Source organism: Mus caroli, unplaced genomic scaffold (assembly GCF_978045245.1).
Source record: "Mus caroli unplaced genomic scaffold, Mus_caroli_1 scaffold_5, whole genome shotgun sequence".
Taxonomy (NCBI): Eukaryota; Metazoa; Chordata; class Mammalia; order Rodentia; family Muridae; genus Mus; species Mus caroli.
The window spans coordinates 104,627,768-104,645,585 of NW_028227260.1; the positions used below are offsets into that span (position 1 = coordinate 104,627,768).

The window sequence follows — 17,818 nt, forward strand, 5'->3', positions numbered from 1 at the left end:
ATTGATTTTGATTTTTTTCCTTTGGTCCAGAAATATTTGCACATTCACAACAAGTTCACTATGTGTTTAGGGAGATGTGCACAGCCATCCTCATACCTCTTTACATAGCAGAATCTTCAGCACACTCTCTTAGTGTACTTTCTCAACTAAAGCACTGAAAACACTGCAGCTCACAGTACTTTCACCATATAAACAACTCCTCCCCTTGCTTAGTAAAACCTGTATATTAAGGCTACACTTTGGAGCTTGAATATGAACACACTGGACTGGTGTGAAACAAGGTTATTTTCCACTCAGACATTTGACATACTGAGGCTGTGATTTCAGTTGGGAAGCCAAATTTTGAGGAGTTCTAGATGGATATCATATAGAGAATCACATGAAGAGAACCAGATGGGATAGAAATACTGCAGTACATTAACTTTACAAATTTTGAGAGAGACATCCAAAATACTAGATAATAATGAAGATGAATATATAGCATCATGTGCCAAGGAACAATACAATAAGGGTTGCCCAAGGAAACGTTTGAAAGTATCCTCCTTCCTTTCATGTGTGAAATGAAAACTTAACATGGGGAGATGAGAAGGTCAGTTAGAGCTATATAGTTCAGTGTTCACTGACCATGACAGCACCTTGCCTTCCTCCATACCTTCCTCCAGCCTACCATACCCATGAATGTGTCAGCAATAAGCATCTGTGATACCTAACCCAGCAGAGAGCACCATTGGCTGGAAACCTGGTACTGCCTGGAGTCCCTTGGTTACCAAACAATCCTTAAGGGTGTGGCTTCCCATTATGCTGTAGTAGGTATATAAGGAGCAGGCAGGAGACCTCCTGGTCATTACTGCCAGGGGTAACACTGCTTACAGAAAGCTGTATAGTAGGGGAAGCTAGTGTAACTAAAGATCACCAGAAAGATGGAAGAACAGCCTACACAAAGCAATACCTTGGAAAAGAATGAAGGAGAAGGGCCTGTTCAGCGTCAGAACAAGCGGGATGAGAAGGTTAGATGATCCAAAGCTCCTCCTCCTTTCCCATAGTTTCCTGACTCATTGGTTTCTTGATATAAAACCCTTCTTGAGTGTTACTCTTTTTTATAAAGCTTTCCTTGCCAGCTACTGTAATCTTACCCCAAACTTAACATTCTCCTGCCTTTTCTTGTTTCTTGAGCAGAAGGAGAAGATAATCAGGAGAGTGAAAGAAGTGCTCGCTCAGAGCCCGAACAAGGACAAGAATTCAACGGTGATCGTTATTTGCTATAGGGGCAAGAAGAAAAGAAACCCTAGTCAGCTGGAAAAGAATGAAGGGACTCAGGACCATTCTAGCAGTCCAAATAACACCCAGTGACTGGCAGCAATAGCAGACCTAAGCAGCTCTGCACCATCTCCAGCAGGCTGCAGAGCCCTATAAGGAACAGGTCAGGCAGCAGCTCTGCACCATCTCCAGCAGGCTGCAGAATCCTAAAAGGAACAGGTCAGGTCTGATCAATAAAGTAAGAACAAGATTTAGCAGGGGAAACTCTTTGTAAGAAAGTTCCTTGATGATTAAAAATGAAAAAAAAAACAGTAATAAAAGCTAAGGAAAGAGAGAAAATGGAAGAGCAATAGGAAGAAAGGGCATGCAATGATAGGAAAATTGTAGGGGAGGTAAGGATAGGAAAATTGTAGGGGAGCTAGGGGATTAAGGAACAAGGGGAAAAGTAAAGATGAGGAGAGAAATTGAGAAAAAGAAAAAGGAGTAAAGAGTCAAGGATAAAGGCATAAAGAACAAAAGAGGAAGTGGGAAGAAAGAAAAAAAAACAGGCTAAGGTAGCTGTTTAAAGAGGAAAGGGAAGCAGAAGGGGTGGAACCAGGAAAAAGGGATAAGGGAAGAGGTAGAGAGAAGAGACTTAAAATGAATGAGAAAGGAGGGGTAATTATAATTGAGTGAACAGAGAGACTAACAGGAAGGAACGGAGTTGTAGGAAAGAGATGGTGAAAAGAGGAACTGGTAGGGGAAGGCTAGAAGAGCAGGAGAAGAAGTAGTGAGATTACAATGGAAGGAGAGGAAGGGGATGGGGAAAGGAGTGAGTAAAGGAAAGGGAGACTGAAGGTAAAGTGAGGGGGGAAGGAGGAACAGAGAGGAACGGGAGTGGAGAGTAGTGGATGGTAGAGGGATAGGGAAGGGGAGGAGAGGAAGAAGAAAATAACAATGGAGCAAGGGACAATGGTGATGGAGAGAAGAGAAGAAATGGGGTAGAAGGGAGTAAAGGAGATGGGCCAGGAAGGAAGTAGAATTAGTATCAGAAAAGGGGAGATGCAGTGTGATGGGAGGGGAGGAAGGGAAGGTATCCAGAGTTTGCTTTCTATTCTTGTAATCAAACCTGACCAAATGCAACTTGGGGGAGGAAAGGGGATTTGCTTTACATTGTCTCAGCACAGTTCACCATGAAGGGAAGCCAAAGTAGGAACTCAAGGGTGAAACTGAAGAAGATCCCAGGGAGGAAGGCTGCTTACTTCTCATCTATATTTCTTTTTTATATACTTCTGGGTTTTTTTTTCTTATTCGTGTTACATTCCACTCACTGCCCCACTCCTCATTAGCCCCTTACACAATCCTTCCCTCAACACCCCTCGCCTTCTCCTCTGTGTGGGTAGAGGCCCTCCTGGGTATCCCTTCACCTTAGCACTTCAAGTCTTTTTGAGGTTAAGCACTTCTTCTCTCACTGAGACCAGACCAGACAACCCAGCTAAAAACAAAACAAAACAAAACAAAAATATATCCCATATACAGGTAACAGCTTTTGGTGTAGCTTCCATTCCTGTTGTTGAGTACCCACATGAAGACCAAGGTACATATCTGCTAAATATGTGTGGGGAGGCCTAGGTCCAGTCCATGTATGTTCTTTGGACAATCCAGGGCCATCTGCTCAAGGCTGGCACTTCTCTCAGTGGTCTGGGAACTCCTTCATTTATCATTAATCAAGAAAATTCCCCATATACATGCCCACAGGCTATATGAGAGACTGGTGGAGAAAATTGGGGTTCCTCTTCCCAGATGACTCTTGATTGTATCAATTGACATAAAAACAAGCAGCACAAGAGGGGAGTGGGAGGGAACTGGGGCAAGGGGAACAGAGGAGAGGACATGAGGAAGGAGGGTACAGAAAGGAGTAAGTAAGATAGATGAAAGAGAGGTAAGGGAGGGGGTAGGAGGAGGAGTGGGATAGAGTAAGGTAAGGAGGGGATGAGTAGGGAAAAATGGAGAGGCTAGAGGATGTTGGAGCTCAGAAGAGGGAAAAAAAGGGGAACCAACTAAAGTTTGTGGGGTACAGGGGAGAAATGAAGGGGAGGTAAGGAAGAGAGAAGTTGGAGGAATGAAGAGGATGGAGGGAGTGGGATGGGGGAAAGGAAATAAAGAAATGGTAAGTGGTGAAATAATTGTAGAGGGTACAGAAAAGGGGAAAGCAAGAAGGAGGAGAGGAGCTGGTGCAATGGAGAGAGAGAGAAGAAGGCAAGGGAGAGATGGAAAGGAAAGCAGAAGAACTGGGAGAGATGTTGGAGGAAAGACAGGAAGAAGAGGGGAGGAGAGAGGAGGGAAAATAACTGACAGAGTGGGGAAGGAAGAGACAAGAGGGGACAGAGGGAGTGGAGGTGGGAGAAAGCAAAGTATGGATTTGAGTACTGCAGAGCACAAGTACCCACCAAATCAGATTTATGGTATGGTGCGATTGAAGAATATCACTTGGACTTTTCCAGGTTGACGATTAAAACAAAATCTGCTATAATCGTTCCCATGTAAAACATTTTGTGAACATAAGATTATCTCCTTAAGAATGATGATTCCAGCTTGCAGTTTCTGAGCACTATGGTAGTTGCCATGTTAGTTTCCTTTACACAGTTGTCATCATTTCGATTTTTTCACATTTACAACATTTTTCTATTAACTTCCTTGCTGGTACAAGTGGCTATCATTTAGGATCTTATTCACCACTTGTATATTCAGTACATCATTTTACATAAATTCATGATTGTGGCTTAGAATAGTGATACTGACATCTGTACTGTTTGTTATGCCTTTCCTTAAAATTCAATATCCATGCATCATGGTTTAAGTGCAATAGACTCTGATCCACAACAGTTTTGAGATAAATTAACACAAAAATAGTTGATGAGAGAAGACTATCATCCTTTGGTCTTAGCGATATAAACCTATTATTAGAGAAAAGGATGACCCAGTGGTTGATTATGAGTACATGAATGGAACACAGAGTTTGAGTTAGTAGTAAATATAAAGTGAGAAAACTGCAAGCAACAGCAAGAAGTGGCATTTTTATTCTGTTCTATGTTGCTCATGCTATTTGCAGAGAACTGTTTCCTTTTTCAATTGGGAGAATTTGGAACACATTCAGTAGTAATATGAGTGATTGTGGGACTTTAAACACTATCCTAGAGCAAATGGTAGAAAACAAATTGGTTGTAAGGAACTTGATGGGGCTGGGGAGGGGGATGGTACCCTGAAATGAGATTATTTGAAAGGATTTTTATAAAGGAATGAGAGAAGAGAGGGAAGCCACAAAATGTGTGACATAATATGTTTGGCATGAGAAAGGCAACAAGCATTAACCCTAAGTGATTTGGAGAATGAAGAGTTACTGCATTCTGGAAACCTATAGGGAACTATTTAGAAAATTGAGGACACACTATGACTGAGATAAAAGATGGAACTAGTTCACAACTAACCTACAATAGAGGAGTTAGATAAGAAATCCTGGCTTTATTACCCTATTGAGAAATTCAAGTATGTTCCCAAGTCAGAGAACTGGGCCCATTAATATAGGACACAACTCATGAAAAATTATATATATATATATATATATATATATATATATATATATATAATCACATAATCTGCATAATTTATCTTTAGATCCTAATGTATTTTTTAGTAGATGTACTGAGTCTAACTGGTGATAGACAATGGCCATTGAACTCAGACAAAACAGAGGTGCTGATATATCTTATGTCAGCTCCATGATAAGAGAGCAGGTTTGACTGAGATGTGTTGAGTGCCATGTAGCAATACCACTACGAGGAAGACAACATCAAGAAGGAAGGCCATCCCAAGCACAGAAACTCCATCAGGCCATCAAGTTGGATGATTTCACCTGGAACATTTACAAAATGTTCAATGGCAGCTTAAAGACATTTTGCTCTTTCCTGTGGGCATGAATGTCTCACTAGGCCTGTCACTCCCTAAAACAAAATGTCTAGCACTAGCAACTGTATTTCTCCTGGCAAAACGCATACTGCTCTAATAAGCTTGCTTTCACTTAAAAAATGTTTGCAAGGTAGGTACTATTGGAATGGCAAGGATGTATGGTTGCTTAACTGCATTATAAAAATATTGACACTTAAACTTGTTCACCAACATGTCAGTATATACCATGTAATCTGACATAATAATACACAATTGATAAATATTTAAGAAATATATAGTCAAGAAAGCAAATCATACTACAAAATTAGAGAAAAGCATATTCATGAATGTTAGAGGTAAATCTAGTCCCTGTTCTGACTGAAACAATTAGTGATTTGAGCTAGTTACATTATGTTAAAGGTGACATATGGTTAGATAATTCTACAAAGCTAGATTTAGTTATTAATAATTTTTCTCTTAAACTCCTACTATTTAACATACCTATCTCAGTGCATAAATATTGTATACTATTCATAGAATTCAAACTGGGGCTTTTATCCAAAGGAAGATTCTAAATATAAGCAGTATATATACTTAACTACATTGTTATTTTCATCTTTAACATGTTAATTTTTAGCATACCACAGAAGAATTGTTATTGTTTTTGTAAATTTCAAGTTCACATTTAAAGGAAAATTATTCCTTCCCATCAAAAAAGATTCACAAGCCATGAACTGCACTAATGATAATGATAGATAGCATTCTCAAGTAATTATGTTTAACATTTAAGAAATATTATACAGTTTAAAAGATCCATGAAATATAATCTACTTAATCTACCTTTAGATCCTAATGTGTTTTTTAGTAATTTTTAATATATTTTGACCATGGATTCTCTCTCTCTCTCTCCCTCCCTCCCTCTCTCTCTCTCTCTCTCTCTCTCTCTCTCTCTCTCTCTCTCTCTCTCCCACACAATACAAAATTAAACACCATAATATACATGCAAAAGACCAGTATCATAATCAGTGTTCTGTTGTTGTGAAGAGAAACTAGGACAAAAGTAACTCTTAAAAAAGAAAACCTTTATTCAATGGCTTGCTTACAGGTTTCAGAGGGTTAGTCCACTATTATCATGGCAGGAAGCATGGTGCTAGAGCAATGGATAAGAGAGCTAAATCTTAGTCCTCAAGCAGAGAAAGAGGGAGGGGGAGATAGAGAGAGAAGGGGGACGGGGAGGGGGAGGGAGAGGGAGAGGGAGAGGGAGATGGAGAGGGAGACAGAGAGAGACAGAGACACAGATTGAGAAGAGAGAAGAGAGAGGAAGAGAAGGAGAGAGGGAGAGGCTGAAACTCTTCATCTTGGCAGGGAATGATTTTAAAACTTCAAAGCCCACTCACAGAGACACAGTTCCTCCAACAGGGCCACACATTCTAATCCTTTAAATAGTGCCACTCCCTGGTGAGCAAACAATCATATCTATGAGACTATAGATGGCATTCTTATTCAAGCCACTATAACCAGTTTTAAAAAAAGGCAAAATCAAATAATATGAGAGAAAAAAAGTATAGAAAAAGACCATTGAGTTTCATTTTTGTTGACCATGTACTGCTGTTCTTCCAGATGATCTTTAAGTACAGTCAGTGTACACAGTGGGACTCCTCTGGAGAAAATTAATTTTTCCTTTACAAATGGATGTCAGTTGGAGATAGCTTCTGGGTTTGGTGTGAACTTTTACCTGTTTCCCCATCTCAGCCCTGAGAGTCTGCTTGGTTTAAACCCATACAGGCCTTATGCATACTATCATAGTCTATGAGAGTTCATATATGTGTTAACCCTGTTGTGTCTTGAAAACATTATTTCTTTGGTGTTTTCTATCCCCTCTGACTCTTATAATCTTTCTGACCCCTCTTCCACAAAATTCCCTATGCACTTGGGGGAAAGGTTTTGATGAAGAGCTCTCATTCAGTACTAAGTATTCTAAAAGTCTCATAATGCTCTTCACATTGTACAGTTTTCTTTTTTTTAATTTTTAATATTTTTAATTACATATTTTCCTCAATTACATTTCCAATGCTATCCCAAAAGTCCCCCGTAGCGCCCCCCACTTCCCTACCCACCCATTCCCATTCTTTTGGCCCTGGCATTCCCCTATATTGGGGCATATAAAGTTTGCAAGTCCAATGGGCCTCTCTTTCCAGTGATGGCCAAATAGGCCATCTTTCGATACATACGCAGCTAGAGACAAGAGCTCCGGGGTACTGGTTAGTTCATAATGTTGTTCCAACTATAGGGTTGCAGATCCCTTTAGCTCCTTGGGTACTTTCTCTAGCTTCTCCATTGGGAGCCCTGTGATACATCCAATAGCTGACTGTGAGCATCCACTCCTGTGTTTGCTAGGCCCCTGCATAGTCTCACAAGAGACAGCTATCTTTGGGTCCTTTCAGCAAAATCTTGCTAGTGTATGCAATGGTGTCCACGTTTAGAAGCTGATTATGGGATGGATCCCTGGATAAGGCAGTCTCTAGATGGTCCATCCTTTCATCACAGCTCCAAGCTTTGTCTCTGTAACTCCTTCCATGGGTGTTTTGTTCCCAATTCTAAGAAGGGGCACAGTGTCCACATTTTGGTCTTCATTCTTCTTGAGTTTCATGCGTTTAGCAAATTGTATCTTATATCTTGGATATCCTAAGTTTTGGGCTAATATCCACTTATCAGTGAATACATATTGTGTGACTTCCTTTGTGATTGTGTTACCTCACTCAAGATGATGCCCTCCAGGTCCATCCATTTGGCTAGGAATTTCATAAATTCATTCTTTTTAATAGCTGAGTAGTACTCCATCGTGTAGATGTACCATAATTTCTGTATCCATTCCTCTGTTGAGGGACATCTGGGTTCTTTCCAGCTTCTGGCTATTATAAATAGGGCTGCTATGAACATAGTGGAGCATGTGTCCTTCTTACCGGTTGGGACATCTTCTGGATATATGCCCAGGAGAGGTATTGCTGGATCCTCCGGTAGTACTATGTCCAATTTTCTGAGGAACCACCAGACTGATTTCCAGAGTGGTTGTACAAGCTTGCAATCCCACCAACAATGGAGGAGTGTTCCTCTTTCTCCACATCCTCGCCAGCATCTGCTGTCACCTGAATTTTTGATCTTAGCCATTCTGACTGGTGTGAGGTGGAATCTCAGGGTTGTTTTGATTTGCATTTCCGTGATGATTAACGATGTTGAACATTTTTTCAGGTGCTTCTCTGCCATTTGGTATTCTTCAGGTGAGAATTCTTTGTTCAGTTCTGAGCCCCATTTTTTAATGGGGTTATTTGACTTTCTGGAGTCCACCTTCTTGAGTTCCTTATATATATTGGATATTAGACCCTTATCTGATTTAGGATAGGTAAAGATCCTTTCCCAATCTGTTGGTGGTTTTTTTGTCTTATTGATGGTGTCTTTTGCCTTGCAGAAGCTTTGCAGTTTCATGAGGTCCCACTTGTCAATTCTCGATCTTACAGCACAAGCCATTGCTGTTCTATTCAAGAATTTTTCCCCTGTGCCCATATCTTCAAGGCTTTTCCCCACTTTCTCCTCTATAAGTTTCAGTGTCTCTGGTTTTATGTGAAGTTCCTTGATCCACTTAGACTTGACCTTAGTACAAGGAGATAGGAATGGATCAATTCACATTCTTCTACATGAAAACAACCAGTTGTGCCAGCACCATTTGTTGAAAATGCTGTCTTTCTTCCACTGGATGGTTTTAGCTCCCTTGTCGAAGATCAAGTGACCATAGGTGTGTGGGTTCATATCTGGGTCTTCAATTCTATTCCATTGGTCTATTTGTCTGTCACTATTCCAATACCACGCCGTTTTTATCACAATTGCTTTGTAGTAAAGCTTTAGGTCCAGCATGGTGATTCCACCAGAGGTTCTTTTATCCTTGAGAAGAGTTTTTGCTATCCTAGGTTTTTTGTTATTCCAGATGAATTTGCAGATTGCACTTTCTAATTCGTTGAAGAATTGAATTGGAATTTTGATGGGGATTGCATTGAATCTGTAGATTGCTTTTGGCAAGATAGCCATTTTTAAAATGTTGATCCTGCCAATCCATGAGCATGGGAGATCTTTCCATCTTCTGAGATCTTCTAGAGTTTCTTTCTTCAGAGACTTGAAGTTTTTATTATACAGATCTTTCACTTCCTTAGTTAGAGTCACGCCAAGATATTTTATATTATTTGTGACTATTGAGAAGGGTGTTGTTTCCCTAATTTCTTTCTCAGCCTGTTTATTCTTTGTGTAGAGAAAGGCCATTGATTTGTTTGAGTTAATTTTATATCCAGCTACTTCACCGAAGCTGTTTATCAATCAGGCTTAGGAGTTCTCTGGTGGAATTTTTAGGGTCACTTATATATACTATCATATCATCTGCAAAATGTGATATTTTGATTTCATCTTTTCCAATTTGTATCCCTTTGATCTCCTTTTGTTGTCGAATTGCTCTGGCTAGGACTTCAAGTACTATGTTTAATAGGTATGGAGAAAGTGGACAGCCTTGTCTAGTCCCTGATTTTAGAGGGATTGCTTTAAGCTTCTCACCATTTACTTTGATGTTGGCTACTGGTTTGCTGTAGATTGCTTTTATCATGTTTAGGTATGGGCCTTGAATTCCGGATCTTTCCAAGACTTTTATCATGAATGGGTGTTGGATCTTGTCAAATGCTTTTTCCGCATCTAACAAGATGACCATGTGGTTTTTGTCTTTGAGTTTGATTATATACTGGATTACGTTGATGGATTTCCGTATATTGAACCATCCCTGCATCCCTGGGATGAAACCTACTTGGTCAGGATGGATGATTGTTTTGATGTGTTCTTGGATTCGGTTAGCAAGAACTTTATTGAGTATTTTTGCATCAATATTCATAAGGGATATTGGTCTGAAGTTTTCTATCTTTGTTGGGTCTTTTTGTGGTTTAGGTATCAGAGTAATTGTGGCTTCATAGAATGAGTTGGGTAGAGTACCTTCTGTTTCTATTTTGTGGAATAGTTTGTGAAGAACTGGGATTAGATCTTCTTTGAAGGTCTGATAGAACTCTGCACTAAACCCATCTGGTCCTGGGCTTTTTTTGGTTGGGAGACTATTAATGTCTGCTTCTATTTCTTTGGGGGATATAGGGCTGTTTAGATCATTAACCTGATCTTGGTTCAACTTTGGTACCTGCTATCTGTCTAGGAACTTCTCCATTTCATCCAGGTTCTCCAGTTTTGTTGAGTATAGCCTTTGGTAGAAGGATCTGATGGTGTTTTGGATGTCTTCAGGATCTGTTGTTATGTCTCCTTTTTCATTTCTGATTTTGTTAATTAGAATGCTTTCCCTGTGCCCTCTAGTGAGTCTGGCTAAGGGTTTATCTATCTTGTTGATTTTCTCAAAAAACCAGCTCCTTGATTGGTTGATTCTTTGAATAGTTCTTATTGTTTCCACTTGATTGAGTTCGCCCCTGAGTTTGATTATTTCCTGCCATCTACTCCTTTTGGGTGAATTTGCTTCCTTTTGTTCTAGTGCTTTTAGGTGTGTTGTCAAGCTGCTAATGTGTGCTCTTTCTAGTTTCTTTTTGGAGGCACTCAGACCTATGAGTTTTCCTCTTAGAAATGCTTTCATTGCGTCCCATAAGTTTGGGTATGTTGTGGCTTCATTTTCATTGAACTCTAAAAAGTCCTTAATTTCTTTCTTTATTCCTTCCTTGACCAAGGTATCATTGAGAGGAGTGTTGTTCAGTTTCCACGTGAATGTTGGCTTTCTATTATTTATTTTGTTATTGAAGGTCAGCCTTAGTCCATGGTGATCTGATAGGATGCATGGGACAATTTCAATATTTTTGTATCTGTTGAGTCCTGTTTTGTGCCCAATTACGTGGTCAATTTTGGAGAAGGTACCATGAGGTGCTGAGAAGAAGGTATATCCTTTTGTTTTAGGGTAAAATGTTCTGTAGATATCTGCCAGATCCATTTGATCCATAACTTCTGTTAGTTTCACTGTGTCCCTGTTTAGTTTCTGTTTCCATGATCTGTCCATTGGTGAAAGTGGTGTGTTGAAGTCTCCCACTATTATTGTATGAGGTGCAATGTATGCTTTGAGCTTTACTAAAGTTTCTTTAATGAATGAGGCTGCCTTTGTATTTGGAGCATAGATAGATATTCAGGATTGATAGTTCCTCTTGGAGGATTTTACCTTTGATGAGTATGAAGTGCCCCTCCCTGTCTTTTTTGATGACTTTGGGTTGGAAGTCAATCTTATCAGATATTAGAATGGCTACTCCAGCTTGTTTCTTCATACCATTTGCTTGGAAAATTGTTTTCCAGCCTTTCATTCTGAGGTAGTGTCTATCTTTTTCTCTGAGATGAGTTTCCTGTAAGCAGCAAAATGTTGGGTCTTGTTTGTGTAGCCAGTTTGTTAGTCTATGTCTTTTTATCGGGGAGTTGAGTCCATTGATATTAAGAGATATTAAGGAAAAGTAATTGTTGTTTCCTGTTATTTTTGTTGTTAAAGTTGGCATTCTGTTCTTGTGGCTGTCTTCTTTTAGGTTTGTTGAGGGATTACCTTCTTGTTGTTTCTAGGGCGTGGTTCCTGTCCTTGTATTGGTTTTTTCCTGTTATTATCCTTTGAAGGGCTGGATTCGTGGAGAGATAATGTGTGAATTTGGTTTTGTCGTGGAATACTTTGGTTTCTCCATCTATGTTAATTGAGAGTTTGGCTGGGTATAGTAGCCTGGGCTGGAATTTGTGTTCTTTTAGTGTCTGTATAACATCTGTCCAGGATCTTCTGGCTTTCATAGTCTCTGGTGAAAAATCTGGTGTAATTCTGATAGGCTTGCCTTTATATGTTACTTGGCTTTTTTCTCTTACTGCTTTTAGTATTCTATCTTTATTTAGTGCATTTGTTGTTCTGATTATTATGTGTCGGGAGGTATTTCTTTTCTGGTCCAGCCTATTTGGAGTTCTGTAGGCTTCTTGTATGTTCATGGGCATCTCTTTCTTTAGATTTGGGAAATTTTCTTCTATAATTTTGTTGAAGATGTTTACTGGTCCTTTGAGTTGAAAATCTTCATTCTCATCCACTCCTTTTATCCGTAGGTTTGGTCTTCTCATTGTGTCCTGTATTTCCTGGATGTTTTGAGTTAGGATCTTTTTGCATTTTCCATTTTCCTTGATTGTTGTGCCGATGTTCTCTATGCAATCTTCTGCACCTGAGACTCTCTCTTCCATCTCTTGTATTCTGTTGCTGATGCTCGCATCTATGGTCCCAGATTTCTTTCCTAGGGTTTCTATCTCCAGTGTTGTCTCATTTTGGGTTTTCTTTATTGTGTCTACTTCCCTTTTTAGGTCTAGTATGGTTTTGTTCATTTCCATCATCTGATTGGATGTGTTTTCCTGTTTCTCTTTAAGGACTTCTACCAGTTTGGTTGTGTTTTCCTGTTTTACTTTAAGGACTTGTAACTTTTTAGCCATGTTCTCCTGTAGTTCTTTAAAGTCCTTCTTGATGTCCTCTATCATCATCATGAGATATGCTTTTAAATCCAGGTCTAGCTTTTCGGGTGTGTGGGGGTGCCCTGGACTGGGCGAAGTGGGAGTGCTGGGTCCTGATGATGATGAGTGGTCTTGGTTTCTGTTAGTAAGATTCTTACGTTTACCTCTCGCCATCTGTTAATCTCTGGAGTTGTTATAGTTGTCTCTGTTCAGAGGTTGTTCTTCTGGTGATTCTGAGTATCGTCTGTCAGCAGACCTGGGAGACAGGCTCTCTCCTCTGAGTTTCAGTGGTTAGAACACTCCCTGCTGACAAGCTTTCCTCTTAAAGGGAAGGTGTACAGATATCTGGCGTTTGGACCTCCTACTGGCCGAAGAAGAAGGCCAAAAACAGGACCTTTCCCAGATGCTGTGTTGCTTTGGCAGGTCACAGAAGCTGTCAGCTTCTGTGGTGCACACTCTCAGCTGTGCAGACTACGTTCCTAAGTTCAGAGGAGTCCTGGATCCAAGATGTGCTCCCTGCTCCTGAGGCAGAGGGCTCCTGTGCAGGGCAGAATACAGTCTTCCAGCTGGGAGGGTGCCGGATGTCTGCAGCCCCAAAACGATGCTGCCTCAGCAGCTCTGTGGCTCCCGCCTGTCCCAGAAGCTGTCTGCCTCTGTGGTCCTCACTCTAACCTCTGCAGACTAAGTTCTGCGGAGTCCCGGAGCCAAGATGGCATTCCCTGCAGGGCAGATCACTGTCCTCTGGCTGGGAGGGTGTCGGATGTCTGCGGCCCCAAAAGGGTGCTGCCTCAGCGGCTCTGTGGCTCTCGCCTGTCCCAGAAGCTGTCTACCTCTGCGGTCCTCACTCTCACCTCTGCAGACTAAGTTTGGCGGAGTCCCGGAGCCAAGATGTCATTCCCTGCAGGGCAGATCACTGTCCTTAGGCTGGGAGGGTGCCGGATGTCTGCGGCCCCAAAAGGGTGCTGCCTCAGCGGCCCATTGTACAGTTTTCAAGAGATAATTTCTCTTATGATGACTGATCCATGTACTGTTTTATAGTATTAACAGATTGTCATTAGGAGTCATTTAATTTTTACATTCCTTTAGCCACACAGCAGTATTTTTTTTTTCCTCTTAACCCCATGGCATATATAGTCTCAGGTTCCTGGATAGCCCAGCAGTGCCAAGTAGGGAATCTATCTCATGAAGTAGGCCTTACATCCAGTTACAGAGTAGTTGTTTACTCCCACAATTTTTTTTCTCACTATTGCACCAGCATATCAATGGAAAAAGTTCACTATTGTAGATCACATGGCTTGTAGCTGGATTGGTGGTTACATTTCTCATCTGGTAACAGAGAGAGGACCTTTGAGGACCAGAAACACTATTCAGTAATAGTTAAGGCTCTAGTTAGGTACAAGCTCAACATTTCTGTGGAGAATAGCCATAGCCTTGGCAATAGCCTGAGTCTTTAGGAGTTTCTATGGGGCTCCTTTGGCTAATGTTCTACTAGATGAAATGCATTGCTGGCACTGTATGTTTCACAGGGTAATGAAAGATGTCTAATTGTAGAATTGTCTTACCCATTAATTAATGACAACATTTATACGTCTGTCATATGTGTATGTATTTAAGGGATGTTGGACTATGTTTCTAGATGACCCATCAAATGGACATTAGTGTTAATTAATATATTTAATTAAATAAGTTAATCCTCTATATTACTTTTCTTTTCTTCACATTTAATCCTGCTCCAGGTTCAACCCAGCCCAATTTTCTCTAACTATTCTATTTACCCTTCCACAGTCTGTTACTCTATACATAACCTCTCTGGTTTATATGAGTTGTAGCATTCCTATGGAATGTGTAAAAACTAACATCCTCTTATAGGAAAAAGCAAGCAATATATTCTTTCCATTTTGGTCTAGTTAACTCGGTCAGAATTCCTGTTTCTAGCTCCATTCATTTATCTGTTAATTTCATAATTTATTTTTGTTTTGATGAATAATATTCCATTGTGTAAATGTAGTAAAGTTTCATAACCTATTTATCTCTTAATAGACATTAGCTGTGACCAAGTTTTGACTATTAGTATTGTAGAAATGAGCTTGGATGCACAAGTGTCTTTGTAGTAGTATGTAGAGACCTTTGGGTATATGTCCAAGATTGCTATAGCTGGACCTTCATCTAGATCTATTCCCAGGTTCCTGAAGAACTTCCGCACTGATTTCAATATTAACTATACATATAATCACTTCCATTAGCAATGAATAAGTGTCCCTCTTACAATATATCTTAGCCAGTATGAGCTACCATTTATATTTTATTGTTCTTGGCCATTCAAACTTGTATAAACTGAAATTTCAACATAGCTTTGGTTTCTGTTTTTCTGAATGTTGAACATTGTTTTAAATATTTCTCTGCATTTTGTATTTTTTTTTTGAGACTCACTGTATAATTCTGTATCTTACTTTTCAGTTGGGTTGTTTACTTGACATACAATATTTTCAGTTCTTTCTATATTTGGGGTATTAACTGTCTATTAGAAATATAGTTGATAAAAGATATTTGCCAATTCTGTAGCCTGCCACTTTGTCCAAATCACTGTGTCCTTTGTGAAGCAGAAGCTTTTCAGTTTCATGCGGTCCCATTTATTAATTGTTGCTCAGTTCCTATACTATTGGTGTTCAGTTCAAAAAGTCTTTAACTGTGCCTGTGGGTTCAAGGTCTTTCTTCACTTTCTCTTCTACTATATTCAGTATATCTGACCTAAGGTTGAAGTCTTTGATCCATTTGGAGTTGGTGCCATGTTTAAAGTATGAATCTATTAGTATTTTACATGCAGATATTCTGTTTGATAAGCACTGTTTGTTGAAGTTGCTGTCTTTTCATTACATATATTTGGGGATCTTTGTCAGAAATCAGGTGTCCATCGGGGTGTATATTTATATCTAGGATTTTAACTCAATTCTATTGATCAATGTATCTGTTTTATGCCAATGTCATGATGTTTTTATTACTATAACTGTGTAGTATAATTTGAGATTGAGTATAATTGAACCTCCAGCAGTTCGTTTATTATTCAGAATTGTTTAGATATCCTGGATTTGTGTGTATGTGTGGATGTGCATGTGTGTGTGTTTCAATATGAAGTCAAAAGTTTACTTTCAGGATCTGCGAAGAATTTTGTTGGAATTGTGGTAAATGATGACACTGAATCTCTATCCCCTTTTTGGTAGATATCTTCACTAAATTAATCCTACTGATTCATGAACATGGGAGATCATTCTATTTTCTGATGTCTTCTTCAATATTTTCCTTGAATGTCTTCACTGACATTTTATAGAAGTTTTACACTTGCTTAGTGATATCCCTAGCTACTTTTATTTTCTCTTTGAGGCTATTGTGAAAGGAAATCTTCCTCTGATTTCAGACTGTTTCTCATATATATATATATATATATATATATATATATATATATATATATGAGAATTTAACTCATATATGAGAATTTAACTCATATATATATATATATATATATATATATATATATATATATATAAGTTAAATTTATACCCTGAAGGTGTTTATTAGATATAGAATTTTGAGGTCTTTTATGTATAAAGTCATATCATATGTAAATAAGGAAACTTTTACTCCTTCCCTTCCAATTTGTATCCTCTTGATCTCCTTTAGTTTTCTTATTTCTCTAGCTAAGAGTTCAAGTGCAATATTTAATATGTACAGAGAGTGGACAACATTGAATTATTCCTGGATTTAGCAGAAATACTTTACTTTTCTATTTAGGTTAATGTTAGCTTTGAACTTACTATAAATCATCTTTATTGTAATGAGGTATGTCCCTGGTATCCTTAAATTCTCCAGGGATTTTTATGGTTTTCATCATGAAGGCCTTTTCTACATCTAATGAGATGATCATGAGATTTTTTTATTTTAGTCTGTTTATATTGTGAAATACATTTATCAATTTACATGTACTCAACTTCCTCCTATTTCTTGGTTGAAAACTACTTGACCATGGTTGATAATTTTTTGGTGGATTTTGTTTGCAAGTATTTATGTTTATAAAGCATCTATGTTCACAAGTGGGATGTTTAATTTTCTTCCTTGTTGTGTCTTTGTGTGATTCACATATCATGGTTATTGTGCCCTCATAAAAAGCTAGAAAATGTTAAGATGTTCCTTCAGTTTTTATTTTGCAGAATATTTTCTATGATTTGGTTAAAATATTTTCTCTACCTTTGACCTGGATTTTTCTTCTTCCTCTATTCTCATTTTTCATGAATTTCATCTTTTGATAATGTTTCTCATTTTCTGGACTTTCTTACCTGGATTATTACAGATTTAACATTTTCTTTGAGTATAATGTTCATTGCTGTTTCACCTCATTGCTTAAGATTCTCTATTCTAACTCTTGTGTTGTGTTTGACATTACTTTTTGTTTTCAGTTTTAAGTTTAGGGATTTTATTTATGCTTTCATGTTTGGAGGAAAAGAGTTAGGATGATTACAGTGATTCTGGGTGTTGATGTCTGGTCTTCATCAGTCTTTGCTGGATGCCTGTTCTGTTCCTTATTTTCATTTGCCTTCTCTATGTTTTAGGAAAGGATGGTGGCCCTAGGATGCCTGGTAGAGTGTTTTTAATCTATAAAATCTATTCTTACAGTTTTCCTGTCTTAATGGGGTCACATACTTATCTCCAAAATCTTAACCCAGAATTGCTCCTTTCTAAAGGAACTATGGGGACAAAGAGTGAAGCAGAGAGTAAAGGAAAGACCATCCAGAGACTGTCCCACCTGGGGATCCATCCCATATACCATGACACCAAACCCAGACACTATTGCTGATGCTAAGTGCTTGCTGACAGGAGACTGATATAGCTGTCTGCTGAAAGGCTCTGACAGAACCTGACCAATACAGATGCCAATCATTGGACTGAGCAGAAGGACCCCAATGTAGGAGTTAGGGGAAGGACTGAAGGAGCTGAAGGGGTTTGCAACCCCATAGGATGAACAGCAATACAAACCAAACAGAACCCCACTCACCTCCGAGCTCCCAGGGACTAAACCACCAACCAAAGAGAACACATGGAGGGACCCATGACTCCAGCTGCATAT

At 39.1% G+C, this 17,818-nt stretch overlaps 1 protein-coding gene across 1 annotated transcript; it reads left to right on the forward strand.

Annotated features, from left to right (window-relative positions):
* Positions 1-860: 860 nt before the first annotated feature.
* Positions 861-1,513, forward strand: Spanxn5 (SPANX family member N5). Its single transcript, XM_085837721.1, has 2 exons — positions 861-1,007; positions 1,177-1,513. The coding sequence occupies exons 1-2, from the start codon at positions 921-923 to the stop codon at positions 1,348-1,350; spliced, it is 261 nt and encodes an 86-aa protein (XP_085693847.1). The 5' UTR covers positions 861-920; the 3' UTR covers positions 1,351-1,513.
* The last annotated feature ends 16,305 nt before the right edge of the window (positions 1,514-17,818 follow it).